The sequence below is a fragment of the Falco cherrug genome, chromosome 1, assembly GCF_023634085.1.
Source record: "Falco cherrug isolate bFalChe1 chromosome 1, bFalChe1.pri, whole genome shotgun sequence".
NCBI lineage: Eukaryota > Metazoa > Chordata > Aves > Falconiformes > Falconidae > Falco > Falco cherrug.
The window spans coordinates 108,338,008-108,353,598 of NC_073697.1; the positions used below are offsets into that span (position 1 = coordinate 108,338,008).

Sequence of the window (15,591 nt, forward strand, 5' to 3'; positions counted from 1 at the left end):
GTTTTCCCCTGGCCTCTTCTCGCATTGATCTTCCTCCACACTCATTCACAAATGCTCAGCACAGTTACGAACAATTTAAAGTCAAAGGATGCATGAATTACCAGCTGTAGGAACACATTACCCATCCCAGGCAAAAGCTGAGGGCTTTTCTGTAGCTGAAGTCAAAAACCAGCCCGGAATCAGAATAGACTGATGAGCTGGAAGAGAAAGGCAAGCAAATACCTCACCTTCCCTGTCCACAATGAAGCCAAAGCACACGACATTCCTCTAGCTCAGAAGGCAAAAAATGAAGAAAACCAGTGCCAGAATAGAAGGATGAATGAAAAGCAATGCTGGATAGAAGAATACAGTAGGCATGAAGGGCTCCCCTTTCCAGATGTTAAAAATGTATGCTTTTTCCATTCCAGATTTAAAAAAAGATTAGCAGGGGAGGAAGTTTACTTTAGAGAGTGGGAGCATCTGCATAATTCTTTTTTAAAAGGCTCATACAATGCTATTTCCATCCAACAGAATTTATACTATATATATACACACACACACGGTATTGGTTCAAGACAGTAATTGTACGACATTTTTCGAAGCGTTCTGCATGCAGAATCTGCCTACAGAGAGGAACAAAATGAGTGGCAAGGCAACAGCCACAGGAAAGGGCAGGACCACGATACGCAAGCCCTCTAAAACACACGCTCAAAGTTCAACAACATGCAGGCAAGAGCGATAGCAGGATACAGCAAAGGATATGCTGAGGTCAGGGGGGAAGAAATAAAATCCACAGCACCGAACACTGACTGACGCAAATTTTACCGATCAAAAACATGCACAATTTTCTTTTCTCTTCCACTGCCCTCCGCTCTCCGTATAGTAGCAAATAATTTTTCTCTGCCAGTAATCCCACACCCACCATATAGGAAAAAATCACCTGGGAAGGCTGCCGGTGGCTACCATCTTAGCTGCGAAGCGCAGGACAGGGAGACTGCCCAAGTACGAGAAGTCGAATTACAGAAAACAACCGGATACTAGATCCACTCTGAATTTCAAAGCATGTCGTTTCACCTATTTCCATTCGCTCTCACGTGGTTCCCAAATTAGAAACAATCAGAATCCGTCTGGAAACAATATATGGCACCTTAATTGGGTTGGCTGTACTACAGACGTCAGCAACATATCACTTGGTAGATCATTTTTTTACTGTTTCTTTAAAATACTAAAAATAGCTTCACTTTCATGCTTCACCTTTTCTATATCACATTATTACATACATAGTAAGAAATTAAAAAACCCTTCTCACTCCTTGCACACCGAAGATGCTAGAGAGCCCACTCCCACTGGAAGCAGGATCTGTCACCTAATTCAACAGAATTTTACTTAAAGGTTTGTCTCAGGTGCATGGCATTTACAGAAAACCTGTTTTCTAATACATTTCCCTATAATACACCCATCAATGCATCTATTTAAAAGTCTGGAGCCGTTCAGTTATCTCTAAATACATCAATAACCCATTTAACTCACCTACTCCATGCATTCCAAGCGCAACACCATCCAGCAGACCAGAATCGCTGCATGGGACTTGAAAACCTACATTGAAAATCTCTCTCAGTTTTCACCCCAGCACTTCCCAAGTACTACACCCCTGCTACTCCATACTGAAGCCAGACTGAAGCCAAACTACATTCTTGTGAAATTATTCCAATAACAGAATTATCATCGTTTTCTTCATGAACCCTGGCAACTTGGACTAATCTTCAAACACAGTATTAACAAGTTAAGCAATAGGAATATGTAAACTATGCATAATTCCTCAGCACATCGGGAGAATAATTATAGCAACAACATACCAAATACAAAATGAGTGGGGAGGCATGAAGAGACACCCAGACAGAATGTACCAAATTAAGGAAGAGAGTTCTACAGTCTATGAAGCCAGATCAGCTATGGGCCACAGTCACCGTTGCTGTTTTAAGTACCCACTTAAATCAAATTACTAAAAACACTGAAACCAGCAGCCAATGAACACACCAGCCTCTGTCAGCTCCAGGTGTAGGCAAGACCAAGGCTAAGCTATGCCTATTCCAGATAATAAGCTTAGCTTTTGAGGAATACAATCCATTGGGAAAACATCTCTGGCCAAAGTTAAAAACAACTTTTCTGGATGCCAGTCAGCAGAAAGCCTTTTCAGGAGCTCTGTTCCCCAGTAGCTGAATCAGTATTTGGAAAGCAAATTTTTTTAGAAAGAAAAAAGATGACTAGAGTGAGAAACTCATTTCAATATTCATATTCAAACTAACAATCTGCAATTAAAAGAAAAATTGCTCAAAGACCGTTATGATTAAGGTTTTAATACGAGTCACAAAATACAATGGAAAAATGGGGATATGGCATACCACACAAGGAATACAAATTTAAATTATTCACTTAACTTCCTAGTTTGAAAACGTTTAAAATGCTGAAAATTGAAAATGGTGGGGTGATACACCCCATTACAGATGCAGAAAACTGTGAAACCTTTACCTTCAGGAGCATCTTACCCCATAAAGAAGCCTTAGAGGAGTCAGCATGCCCCAGCTACAGTCTACAACACGACAGTGGGACCTGTTACTCAATTGCTGGGTGTAGTACTCCAGTGAACTACATGTTCTTAAAGCAATTATTTAAAAGTTCTGATCATCTGTTAAATAAATCAAGCAAGCCAGGTTGTGGCTATGTTCTTGGTGGTGTATTTAGTAATTCCATAAACCCCAGAGCCCTGGAAGTCACTGAGCTTTAGAGAAATACAGAATGGACATTACTTCATCTCCCATCTTCATAAATCAGTAACTATCCTCACTACCACCTCGCTGAAGATGAGCAAGCCAGCAACATACAGGATACAAAATGTTTCGGCAATGGATGCTTTGGGGTGGGGGCAGTCAGGGTAACCACCTCTACCTCCTCCTCTCCCCACCTCTGTATGCTGGCCAGTAATGAGTCGAGATCAAAACTGGAGAATAATAAAGAAAAATGGACAAACCAAGGTGGGAAAAAAAAAGGAAAAGTATTGCAGTAGAGCAGAAACACCTATAAAAGTTGCTATTCCACGACCAGGCATTTTCAGTGAGTGCGGGTAAGGATATAAGTTAAGTCTCCTGTATATCACACAGTAGCCTGCATTTCTGGGAAATACAGATACTTCAGTCCTCGATAAAAATCCTCGCCTCTTGATCTGCTAACAGTTCCCAGAAGCAAACATATATAAAAGCTCATCTATCAGAGGACAACTTGAAACAAATACAAATAAGACTTAAAAGAAGGCAAATATCCAAGTTACAGAGAACACAAGGGTTCCTTAATTTTACACTTGGAGAAAAAAACAGTACTACGTGGACATTCTCCAACATATTTTTTAATGTTATTAACAGAAATAGCACCCCAGGCTGTGCTCAAGCAGATAAAAGTGTTAATCTATTTGCAATGTGAAGTGGAAGGGGGATCAAAAATACCATCTCATTAAATGGTATTTATTTGTTGCTAAGCGCACTATTTATTCAATTGAGAAGTTTACAAAATGACAAGGGTAACCGCAAGTAAGGTCACTACTTAATGTCAGTATCAAAGCTGATCCTCAACAGAATTTAAGCACCTGCCTTTTCTTTTATCTCAGCACAAAATGAGATCTTTTCCTTCTCTTTTTTTTACACTTCAAAAGCCATGTAACACAACAAAATAGATGCCAAGCATGAAGGAACAGAGAGCATGCCAACATCTTTCAGCAATCATCTTTCCCTTGTCATCCATTATGTCAGATTTATCTATTTTTGCTTAATTCTTGTCCCAGCGATACGCATCCTTTCTCTCTCTAGACCGCCAGGCTGGCTGGGCTTGAACTCAATATGGCTTCTTAAAATAGTTGAGAAATATTGAAAATATCTGAAGCGATGCTTGTAAATTAGAGCCTATTCATCAGCGCATCTTCTAGCTCCAGCTCAACCCGCGACTCCCCCAGAGAAGGGTCTGTCTCTGATTTCTTCACCTCAGAAATTCTACCCAACTTCACTATGCATAATTTAAAAAATAAATAGCCTTTCTTTTGTGGAAGTATCTTCTCCTAAAAGCTCAGTCTTTACTACACATCTCACCCTCTGTTTGTTCTGACGATTACTTGCTTTTGACCCAAAGCTTCCCCTAACTGAGAATTACTGGTCAGTTAATTTGCCACTGCTCGCTTTCTGTTGCTGCTGCTTTTTCCCCTCCAGAGTTTTCAGACCCTCTGGACTGGCTTTACAGAACAGCAGACCCACCTGAACACTCTCCCTGCATCCTCCACTCCCCAGGCTGCTGGCTGTGTGAGCCTGCTCTCTCCACCTTTATTATCTGTAATATACTTCAACGACATCTCTCCCCACTGTTTTGGGTATTTACTTAAACGAATGGCCGCTAACAAGTTCAGATTCTTTAGCTGAAATACAGAAATACAAGCACTGAAAGGAAAAAGCAGCTATCATCACTATACTCCCTTACTGCCTGCGTAGCACTGATCACAGAATTTTCTCAGCCGGCTGCTGAATCAGATGAAGTTTCTACAGTGTACACACAAAATCATGAAGCCCAACACGTCCAGTAGGATTTATTAAATCACAAAGTCATCACTGTTGCTCCAGCACAAATGACATCACTCGGGAACCCAACCTCATCTACTGAGAGCGTGCTCTCCTGCAGCTACCGGCGCAACAAAGAACAGGGTTTGCGCACTAAAGAGCTGAAAGTACCGTCGCAAAAAGTTTTCCATGTAAGCTTAGGTTTTCTTGCGATGTTCGATGGGATGAAGGCCCACGGCAAGAAGCGAGTACAATGAATTCTCACGGAACTAAGTGACTGGCACCTGCAATTTAGCCTAAAACTTGTACCTAGCGCTGGGAGGCGATGCCAAGAGGAGGAGAGGCGTCCACGAGCCCTCGCAGGTGCTGCTCTGGGAAGCTGGTATGCGGCACGGCCAAAGCCTTTAAGGACTTTGCTTGCACGAGCGGGCTGAAAACAGACAAGTCAAGCTCCGCAGCTGCCTTCACGCTTGCGTTAAGACGCTCGAAAAAATCGTTGGTAGGAAATAAAAACGACGAACAATTTGTTAACGATACCTCTTGCAAAAGCACTTGGCTGGGGGAAGGATTACACAAAGGATTTGCACACATTGCAACCGCAATCCCCCCCCCCCGCCCCGCCGCCGTTTCCTGAAGGCACTTCTCTGTCGCGACGGCTGCCGTGCTATCGCGATTCCCGCCGTGCAGTGGCGATGGAAGCCGGCTGCGAGGGGCCGGGGTGCGGGGGGCCTAGGCGGGCCGCTCCCCCCGTCCCCTCACAAGGACGCGCCGGGGAGCTCCGGGCTGAGGGGAGGCGGCCCCCGGGGAGGCGGGCGGGCCGGGGCCGCCTCCCGCCAGCGGCCCCGAGGCGCTGTCGCGACAAGGGGAGAGTCGCGACAGCGGCGATACCTCACGCCGCCTCAGAGGATGGGGGGAGGGGACACCCGGGAAGGACAATGGGGGGGTGGGGGGGGGGTGGGGGCCGCGCCGGTCCCGCCGCCCTGCCGAGGCGCCGGCCGCCTGTCAGCCCTGCCGGCCGCACTTACTCTCGGTGCCCCTGCCCGGGCCTCATGGCGCCGCCGCCGCTGTGCCCGTGCCGGCCCCGCCGCTCGCCGCCGCCGCCGCCCGCTCTCGCCGTGGTGGCTGCGCCAGCCGCTCCCGCGCACGCGCGCTGCCCGCCAACGGCCCCGCCGCCCCGCCCCGCGCACGCGCGGCCCCGCCGGGGAGGGGGGAGAGGGCAGGGCCGCGCCGCGGCGCCCCCTGGCGGCGCCCGGGAGCGCCTACAGCGCCCAGCGCCGCGGCTGGGGGGGGTCCCCCGGGGGTCCCGCCCTCACCCTGCGGCCCCAGCCCGGCTCCCGGCCGCGCACCCGCCGCCCCGCTGAAGCCAATTACAGCCCCTCCCGGCTGCAGCGCCGGGCTTATTAACCTAATTATCAAACCTCATTAAGGAGCTGCAGGTTGGGGTGGCAAAAGACTTTCAGCCCCGCCCCCCTCCCTCCTCCCGCCTGGAAGGAGCCCGGGACCCCCCAGGACCCGCCCCCCCCCCGGCATCACCTCCCGCAGCCAGGGCTGGGGCAGCGGGACCGGGACCGGGACCGGGACCGGAGCCGGGCAGGGAAGGATGGAAAGACACAAGTGCCCCGGTTTTTGGGAGCACATGGCAGTGCATGGGGCAATGGAGGGAAGCAGAGGAGCGGCAATCGCTGGGGCTGGGACCTTCTTTTATTGCAAGGAAAATACAAAGTTGGCGATCAGCGTGCATGGGACCACCGCAGCCCCTGCTCGGGGGAACAAGGCTCTGTGCAGGCTTCCCAAGCCTGCTTTCCAGATAATCTTGTGTTCCCGACGCCGGTAAAGCACCTCCTCCAGGTCCCACCAGAGAGGGACGGTGGGCACGGGATTTGCTCAGCAGGTCTGGGCTCCGGGCAGGAGCAGCGTCCCCACCGGACCCCACCAGATCTCTTCGCTCAATTGCTGGGGCAGCAGCCCAGGCTCTCCTCACTCCTCAGGGATGTTCATTTATAACAGCACGTGGCAGATTTACCTGGATTTCTGGCCAGAGGCTACCCAGTGCTCCAAACACCCCAGCACAGGTGCGTGGGGAGCTGAAACTCAAGCCTCCAACACCAGGTCCACGTGCAGACTGGCAGGGAGGGCAGGGGCCCAGACATGTGGACACGGTGCCCAGCTCTACCGCACTCCATGCCAAGGGCTCCGCAGCGTGGCACACGGTGCCCCAGCCCTCAGCCTTGCTCACCCTGACCTGTGCCAAATGTTGTCCATCCCGATATCCCATTAGCCCTGATCTGCAGAACCTGCTGCTTCTCCCATTTGGGGCTTTTCTTTAGTTGCTGTGTTTGTATCTGTGACCTTGGTGCAAAGAGTAATGACTTTGAACTAACTCTGGTGCAATAAACTATTCAAATTCCTAAGAAAGGGAGTCTGCTCTGGTTCTGCGTGATGAACAAGCCATTCTGAAGAAGTAAACATCTATGAGATGCCGCTAGTGGCATCTTCAGACCAAGCCACTCAACATTTGTTTGTCAGCCAAACATCCAGAAATGTGGACAGGCAGGACGCCACTGGGCACCAGAAACAAAATGCACAGGGGCAGAAAGACACCTGTTCCCTGCTCTGTTTCCCCTTCTGATTAATATGCTCCAGCAAATGCTCACAAGCCCAACGAGCCATTCTCTTCCCTGTTCCTCTCACCGGCACCCAGGGAAGCAGCTCATACACACACCAAGAACGGATCATGGTTCCGTTTCTCACTTCTCCAGGAACCCCCAGACCAGACTCAGCCTCTGGAGCAAGTACCACGTGCCAGGAACAGCAAACTGCTTAGGAGGTGTGTCATTTTAGGAAATGTGACAGGGGAAAGAGAAGGAACAAGCATTTTTACAAACTACCGCACAGAAGAGGTCAAAATGAAAGCAGCAGCTGGCAGTCATCTAAAAGGGTGGTGTACACAAGCCTGCAGGAAGGGTTCCCACACAGGAGTTGGAAACCACCGACCTTTATGATCTACAGAGAGTTTAAGAGCTCCCTCTGTCACACTCGGCCATTACAGAGCACTTCAGGTGGCCAGAAAACCTGCCACTCAGGCTGCCTGGGCAAAACTTCCATGAGGGCAGGGAGCAAAGCCGACACAAGACCACCTCGTGGGCTGGGGTAGCCTCTTCCTCCCGTGTGACCACTGCTGGAGCGATTCAGCCTTCAGAAGAAGTGAGAGGCATGTACTGACGACCCTTCGCTGCAACCCTTTGTCCACTAAGAGGCAAGTTCTGCTCCTGACCTTCCAGGCACAAACGCTTCACAGCAAGGATGGAGGACGTAGCCCAAAAGTGGATGACAGCTCTGTAAAGGTGCAGCTGTTTCTCTGATGTCCGTGCCCAGTGTCCACAAGATAAGGTGCCGTAGAAGGTCTGAAGATTTTATTTCAGTTTGGGCTACTCCCAGAAAGAATAATATATTCCACGGCGGCCCACTACACTGATTCCATCATCCTCTGTTTCTAGATTGAACAAAAGGTGCCAAGATACCCACAGGGTCAAACAGGACTGGTTTCTCCACATGACCAGAGAGCTCAAGGGCTCTTGAAACATACACAAAGAGCTCAACTCTTCATCTCCACCCCGAGTTTCAAGCAGACATCACACAGGAAAACGTTCATCAGGTCCTGGCCAGCCTCCTGAGCAATCCTGCTGATAACCTTACCTCCTCTTCCAATCAACATCATCTGTATTAAAACCCAGAGAAAAGATCATCATACTCATCCTTACATTGCTTAACTGCGGGGAGAAACCACCCAGGAAAACAGCAGAGTAGCCACAGAAGCAATGAAAAGGGACACAGCAGTCAGAGACATCTCAAGATCAGACCATGGACAACTTCAGAAAGGTGTAAGCTGTTACTGATCAGCCTGTGCCGGTCAGGCACCTGGCTCTTCCCAAGAGACCCCCCCAGGTGAGGGAAAGGGGATCACAGCAAGGATGCACATGTGTTGGACCTGGGGAACCTCCATTCACACCCCCCCATGCCCCATCTCTCTGCCGTTACTCACCATATGAGCCTTCCTTGGGACCACAAGTTTCTGCACGATGAGGAGCTCCCCACTCGGTCCTTCCTCCCACATCTCTGTCACCTGCAACAGCAAGCGTGCACTCAGTGATCCTGCAAAGTGCCTCAGGAGCCACAGACACCGCTCCCTCCCCGACACAGGCATGCAAGGGTGGCCCCCCTTCAGAGAGAGGGTCTCAGAGCACCCCACGGGCAAGTCCCAAGTCACCCTCCAGGGTTTGTAAAAACTCTGGAAGACTTCACAGATTCAAACAGATGGATTCTCATCACATCATCACTATTTCCAATAAAACAGCTCAAAGGCAAGTCTGCTTGTGCATGCTTCCCACCTGAACCACGCCGTAGGGCACTTCCAGTGGCAGATACTCCAGTATCTTCTCCCTGATTATATTATCACAGATCTCTTGAGGTGACTGGCTGGTCAAGACCCTGCTGTGAAACTCCCAAGGGCCTGGCTTAGCTTGCATCAGGAGGTACTGCTGTGAGCACAAAACACACATCACACCCATCAGCTTTCACGTACCACTTACACGGTGCCACCAACCCCTGTGCTCATCTGGCAGCAAGTCACCTACAAGGACGCTGCTGCTAGTCAGGCATCAGGGCAGTTGTTTAGTATCTTTGGTGGGGAAAGGAGAAAGGGAAGCTCCTGAAACTCATAAACCCCACCAAAGGATCACACCTCCCTAGAGCCATTTGTATGAGTTACAAAAGCCCACAGTATATCTGGTAGCTGAAAGATAAAGTATTGGGTGCCTGCATCACTACAAAGAAGCTGCTGTTTGGACAGCTCCAAAGAAGAATTCTGTACAGAAAACTTGGAGATACAGTACAGACACACCCCACAGTGACAGGCAACACATCCCTCTGCCACACCCCAGGCCAAGAACAGCAGCTCTGCTGCTTCCTCACAGGAGATGAAGCTCAGTATGAAGTACCGGGGTCCCACAAGGGTAAGAGCACACCAGCCTCAAAGCGTAACAGAGGTTCAGACTGCAGTTACCTTCAGTGTATCCACCTCCTCCCCATGGAGAGCTGCCAGCATGAAGATCTCCTGGAAGCACGGCCAGCCTTTCGTATTTTCTAGATCTCTGGGTCCATAGTGCTTTGCCCCTTCTGCTTCTGTGACAAGACTGGACTCGGAAGCCTTCGTATCACTGCTCTTGCCCAAGCTAGAGCCTTCTTGGGCTTGATCTGTTTCCTGCAGGCACTGAGACACAGGAGCCCTATTCTCAGGTGGAGAAGCCTCAGTGATTTGAAGAGGAGACTTCGCTGAAGAACAGGAATTATGTTTAAATGCAGATGTCACTTCCAGTTTCTTTCCACCTACAATTCCCTCTGTTAGGTCATTTACTAGTTCCAGCAAGATAAATTTCTTCTTTAGAAGATCCACCTAAAGTGAGAGACAGGTGTCACAAATTTGTCCTAAATGAGGTTGGCAGCTAGGCCCTGGATCTGAAGGAGCCAGAAGAAACCACCCACAGGAGGCAGCTGCTGCAGGACAAGGCTTCTGCAACAGAATCAGACAGTCTTCCGACCACAGGCCAAACCAGAGTGTCAGCAGTTCCAGCACAGTTTGTCCAAACACCGTCATCTTGACAGCAACACCTCCATCAGCTCAGTCAAGATTCTCACTGGCCATCCCCACTGTGGTGCCAGCTCCTCTTCCCAAAGCTGATTTAAACCCCAGTCTGCAGCCTGTATCTTCAGGGATGCACGAGCATACAACATGTATACATATATACATTTATACACACTTATATATTCCGGTGCAGTGGGGGAAACCGGTGTCCTTTAGCACACCCAGACTCAGTGACCTGAAAACACATCACTGCTGATGCTGGGTACTGCCTGAAGACACCAGCGTAACATACTGTAGAAGGCAGAAAGAGCAAGCTCCTCATTCACCTTGTTCAGAACCAGGACGCTGGGGATCTGGGGGAACCGAGAAAGACACCGCAGCACCTCCTTGCTCAGGGAGTTTCGTGTCCAGTGATCCGACACATCCACCAAAACCAGAACTGCCAGAAGAGAGCAAGGGAAATATGATGAACCTGCATTTTTCAAAATGTTCATTTTCAGCTTCCCTACGGCCTATGCCCACTTCCCTCGTACTGCTACTTCCCCCTCTAGTTCTAGAGGAGAGCACATGGATGGAACTAAAAAGGAGCATTCTAATTGATAAAAAAAATTAAATGCAGTTTACACCTGCTATCCTAATGACATCACACATGCTAAAACTTAACATCCAAGCCCAAATATTACCCTAAGCTGCCTCCCCTTGGCACCAGGCAATTCTTATCTCCTCCTCAGCTCAATATTTCAAATAATTTCACTGCTCTTCCCTCCTACTCCATGCTCCCAGAGCTGCCTTTGCTGCCCAGTAAACATCCAGATGCCACAGCTATAGGGCTGTAAACTTCTGTGGCAGATAAAGGGTTTGGCTTGATCCAAGAGGAGCTGAGCACCCACCTAAATCCGCATGTTTCACACTGTCCCATGGGTCTGTCAGCATGGCTTCATCTAATTTATGTCTGCAAGACAAATACAAATGAGTAAGCCAGACACTTGATCACCATCCTCTTCCTTCCCCTCAAAGCAGGGGAAAAAATCTAGTGTTTTCCATCATCCCAGCTGACACAAAGCCGCCTTACAGGCTGTGACATCCCTTGTTACATGCACATATGCAGAATCAAACATAACAGAGTTCAAAGGATGCCACAGGCTGTGTGTGCTACTGAAATTACAACCATAAAAAACTCAAAGGGACCAAAATAAGGCTAAAAATATACATTCCTATCACTCCTATTTTAAAAACTTTGCCCAGTGGAAATCACTCTCTGGTTTTATCAAACCTTAACAGTCAGGAACCCCCACCCCTGGCCCGCTCTCCCCACAAGAGCAGTGGGTGATACCTTTTGGCTTTAAAGGGACTAGTGAGGCCAGGTGTGTCCAGAATGATCTAGAAAGAGGAAAGACGAATCTTTTAAGTTTGCCTGCAGTTAGTAGCCAAGCTAAAACTTCCCATTTGTGCAACTAGAAGCAACCCCGTGGGATACAAACAAGAAAACCCGACAGTTCCTGGCTAATACTCCCCACTGCCCCAGGTGGAAGCAGATGTGGAAGCTTACCAGTTGTGTGTCCCCACTCGTGACAACACCCCGGGCTTTGCATCGGGTTGTGTGCACTTTCTTAGAGACAGGGAAAACCTGTAAGAAACTAAACATGTTACACAGCCAGAATATGTCAAAAAAGTAATTTAGCAGTTTGAACTTGTTGCTCCAGCCCAGCTTTACCTTTCTGCCCAAGAGCTGATTAGAGAGCGTGGACTTCCCTGCGTTGGGTGCTCCAATGATGGCAATTCTTAAAACCTTGGGGTTCTGGGGCTGGTCAGGCCGATTTTGTAACAGACGGTACTGTTCCTCTACCAGGGGAGAGAAGGAGCGTGAACGTTGCTAAAAGCCCACAGGGGGTCAGGATCATCGGTCCCAGCGCTGGGACCCGGGCGGCAGCTGGTACCACTCACTTTTGCTGGTGGCAACGGGCGGCGGGTGCTGCCCCAGGGTGTCAGCCGGCTTCTCGGCGGGGATGCCCAGGATGCTGCCCAGCGCGGAGCTGCTCCCGCTGCGGCGGGCGGGGGTCGCGGCGGCCCGCGGGGCGCAGCTCTCCAGGAGACGAGCTGGAACGACAGCACCAGCAAACACCGCATGGACCGAAACCCGGCACGGACCCAAAACGCCCCCAAAATCGCGCCGCTTCCTTCCTCCCCACCCCCCGCGGCTACCCGGGAGGCGCTCCCCGCTCACCCGGGCCTCCGGGCCAGCCCCCGCGCACCCACCCCGGCTCGGCCCGCCCACCGCCCCCCGGCCCCGGCCGCCCCCGGAGCGAGGCCTCGGCCCCGGCCGCCCCACCTGGCCCCAGCAGGAGAGGCCCCGCCGCCGCGGCCCTCGCAGCCCAGCGCACCGCCCGCGCCGCCGCCAAGGCGACGGGTGCCGCCATCTTGCCCCGCCACGGGGCAGCGTGGGAGCGCGAGCGGCGCCCGTCCTCATTGGCGGAAAGCGCGGGAGCATAGAGAGGAGGCGGGTGGGACCAGCGCGCCGCGCTCCGCCGCAGGGGGCTGTGGGGCGGCAGCGGGCGGCGGGCGGTGCGGGCCGCCGGGGAAGGGGGGCACGGGCGGGGATGGGAGCAGGAGCGCCCCCTGCCGGCCATACCGCGCGGTGCAGGGCGGCGGCACCCGGCACAGCCCAGCGCTCCCAGGGTGCCCAGTGCCCCCGCCACATAGCCCAGTGCTCCCACCACACAGCCCAGCGCTCCCAGTGTGCCCAGTGCCCCCGCCACACAGCCCAGTGCCCCCACCACACAGCCCAGCGCTCCCAGGGTGCCCAGTGCCCCCGCCACACAGCCCAGTGAGCCCCAGTGCACCCCAGTGTCCCCTGCAGTGCACCCCAGCGTGTTCCAGTGCCCCCCACAACACACGCCAATGTGTCCCAGTGCCCCCTATGACACTCCGCAGTCCATCCCAGTGCACCCCCGGGTGCCCAGCGCCCCTCCAACCCACCCTGTGCATCCGACTACTCCTCCATGCTCCCCAGTGAGCCCCAGTACTCCCAGTTCCCCTCTTTAGTGCAACCCTGTCCACCCGAGTGCTTCCCCTGCAATACACCCCAATGCTCCCCAAGTCTCCACAGTCCCCCAAAAACACACACCAGTGCCCCCCAGTTCTCCCCAGGGCACCTAGCAATACACCCCAGCACCCTGCCCACACCCCCGTGCCCCCAGCACCGCACCCTGAGGCACCCAGTACCCCAAAACACACCCCTACGCTCCCTGTCCCACTCCATGCCCCAGTGCACCCCCTAACACCCCAGTACATCCCAGTGACCCAGCCCCACAGCTGGGCCCAGAGACCCCAGAGATATGGTGAGGAAGGAGAGCTGGAGCCGCTGTGCCGTAACCACATTTATTGCCCTGTGCCCGATCCCAGGGCTCCAGCGCCATGCCACGCTGTGCCACGCCATGCCGTGCTGTGCCATGCCGTTCTGTGCCGTGCCATGCCATGCTGTGCTGTACCATGCCGTGCCGCGTGCCCGGCCGTCGGCAGAACCGTTACCATTACTAAACTCAGTAATGGTAACGGTTTCCCCGCCGGCCGCGGGTCCCTGGTTGAGCCTGGAGCTGCTCACACTGGGGGTGCCCCATCCCCCCAGCTCCCACCCTATGTGCCCCCCGAGCCTGCCCCCGGTGCCGTGTCCCACATCCCAGGCCCGTGCCCCCCATCCCTCCATGCCCCACGCCGGGGTCCCACGTTGCTGGCTCCGGGCCGGTGGGCGGGTGCCCCCCAGGGGAGTACATCATCTATACTGTAGTGTCTCATAGCGAACTTACAGTATATGATGATATCCTGCCCAGGGCGGCGGGCAGCACGCGCGGGGCGGGCGGCGAGCAGCATCTGCACGGGGGAGAGCACCGTTAGGGACACAGCACCCGGGTCACCGCTTCCCCATGCTGGCATCCCCCCTACCCCATCCCGGTCCCTCCGGTCCCACTGCCCTGGAGCTGGATGGAAGCTTCCAGTGGGCTGCCCACCCTGGCATCCCCCCTACCCGCTCTTTGTCCCCCCACCCCAGAGCAGGATGGAGGCTCTCAATGGCTTCCTCATCCCAGCATTCCCCTACTCCCTCCTTGTACCCCCCAGTATCACCATCCCAGGGCAGGACAGAGGCTCCCAATAGCCCCCAGACCCCAACATCCCCCCAATCCCACCTTTGTCCCCCCCAGTCCCACTGCCCCACAGTGGGATGAAGGTTCCCAATAGCCTCCCCACGCCAGCACCCCCCTAAGCACCCCTTATCCCCCCCAGTCCCACCACCCCAGGGAAGGATGGAGGGAGGCTCCCAATAGCCCCCAGACCCCAGCATCCCCCCCTACCCCATCTTTGCCCCCTCTCAGTCCCACCACCCTGGAGCAGGACAGCAGCTCTCCAGGAGGTGGCACCTACCTATAGGGGTGGCACTGGGGCTTTGTGGGGTGCTGGGGCTGCACCCGCCTTATAAAACCTGCTCTGCCTCATCTGCATATCTCACATCTGCACTGCACAGCTGGACGGGGCCCCTTAACCCCTTCATGCCTAGGGAGGGCACACCCAAAGCAGCTCCCCCCAGCCTGGCATAGCCCATGGGGGCCTTGGGGATGGGCACCGCCTGCAAGCCCCCCTGTCCTCCTGCCTTGACCCCTGTGGTCTTCAGTATGGTCCCCCCCATAGATGAGGGGACCCCAAACTGGTTCCCAGTTGCTGGACAGGAGCTTTGGACATGGCAGGGTGGCAGCCCCATGGAGATGGGGCCCAGGGGGATGGTGGGGGGACATGTAGGTGCAGGGGGTCACCTTGCATAGGCACCCCCAAATGAGGCACATGCACGTGGGTGGAGGGAGCCTGTGTCCCCCTGAAGTGGGTGGCCTCCAGGGCACTGTGTCCCCTGGCCATATGTGCTCCCCTGAGGGATATGTCCCCTAGCAGTGTGTCCCCCCAAAAAAAGATGTGTCCCCCAGCCTGCAGGGACATGTCCTCTGGGAGTCCAAGTCCCCTGCCTGTATGTGCCCCCCACAGCGGGATCTGTCCCCCGGGGGGATGTATTCCTTGCTGTGTGTCTGCAAAGGACATGTCCCCCTGGCCGTGTGTGTCCCCAGGAGGACTGTGTCACCTCATTGCGCATGACCTTGGCCATACTTATCCCCTGACCACGCGTGTCCCCAGATGGCTGCAGCTCCTGACCATGACTGTCACCTGCCTGTGCATGACCCCAGTCATACGTGTCCCCTAGCCCTGCATGTCCCCAGGCCTGTCTGTGCCCACAGGGCCACATCCTGCAGCAAGCACCGTGCCATTGCGCCCAGTTGTTTGCGCCAGGACACTCCGGTGTTCCTGGAAACCGCCTGCAGGGAGCTGATAACCCCCCCACCG

General features: G+C 53.2%; 2 protein-coding genes across 7 annotated transcripts in view; both read right to left on the minus strand.

Annotated features, from left to right (window-relative positions):
• Positions 1 to 5,737, minus strand: part of FAM222B (family with sequence similarity 222 member B) — a 38,884-nt gene extending 33,147 nt beyond the window's left edge. For 2 of the 4 annotated variants that reach the window (XM_055717493.1, XM_055717461.1), the window contains exon 1: positions 5,597 to 5,737. The gene's annotated coding sequence lies outside the window, so the exon portion shown is untranslated. Of the gene's footprint in view, positions 1 to 4,880; positions 5,507 to 5,596 lie in introns of those variants that run through there. The other 2 variants (XM_055717462.1, XM_055717456.1) reach the window with 2 other exon arrangements.
• A 517-nt stretch (positions 5,738 to 6,254) lies between these two features.
• On the minus strand, positions 6,255 to 14,714 carry ERAL1 (Era like 12S mitochondrial rRNA chaperone 1). Of its 3 annotated transcripts, XM_055728629.1 has the most exons (12): positions 14,629 to 14,714; positions 14,016 to 14,079; positions 12,157 to 12,309; positions 11,927 to 12,054; positions 11,762 to 11,839; positions 11,546 to 11,592; positions 11,103 to 11,164; positions 10,539 to 10,651; positions 9,634 to 10,023; positions 8,960 to 9,109; positions 8,614 to 8,694; positions 6,255 to 8,289 (listed from the first exon to the last, which is right to left on the minus strand). In XM_055728629.1, exons 2-12 carry the CDS (start codon positions 14,077 to 14,079, stop codon positions 8,167 to 8,169), a joined length of 1,389 nt encoding a protein of 462 aa, XP_055584604.1. In that variant the 5' UTR covers positions 14,629 to 14,714; the 3' UTR covers positions 6,255 to 8,166. The 3 variants fall into 3 exon arrangements, with proteins under 3 accessions (XP_055584604.1, XP_027661913.1, XP_055584594.1); XM_027806112.2 differs by lacking the exon at positions 14,629 to 14,714 and having other exon boundaries at positions 14,016 to 14,358; XM_055728619.1 differs by lacking the exons at positions 14,016 to 14,079; positions 14,629 to 14,714 and adding an exon at positions 12,542 to 12,680.
• Between the last annotated feature and the right edge of the window lie 877 nt (positions 14,715 to 15,591).

Excerpts from the sequence above, each read along its gene's own strand:
- ERAL1 (XM_027806112.2), bottom strand. The coding sequence starts at position 14,142 with ATGCCAGCATGGGGAAGCGGTGACCCGGGTGCTGTGTCCCTAACGGTG. Across the intron at positions 12,055-12,156 it reads GCCCGTTGCCACCAGCAAAA|AGGAACAGTACCGTCTGTTA; the intron begins GTGAGTGGTACC and ends CTCCCCTGGTAG. Across the intron at positions 11,593-11,761 it reads CGAGTGGGGACACACAACTG|ATCATTCTGGACACACCTGG; the intron begins GTAAGCTTCCAC and ends TCCTCTTTCTAG.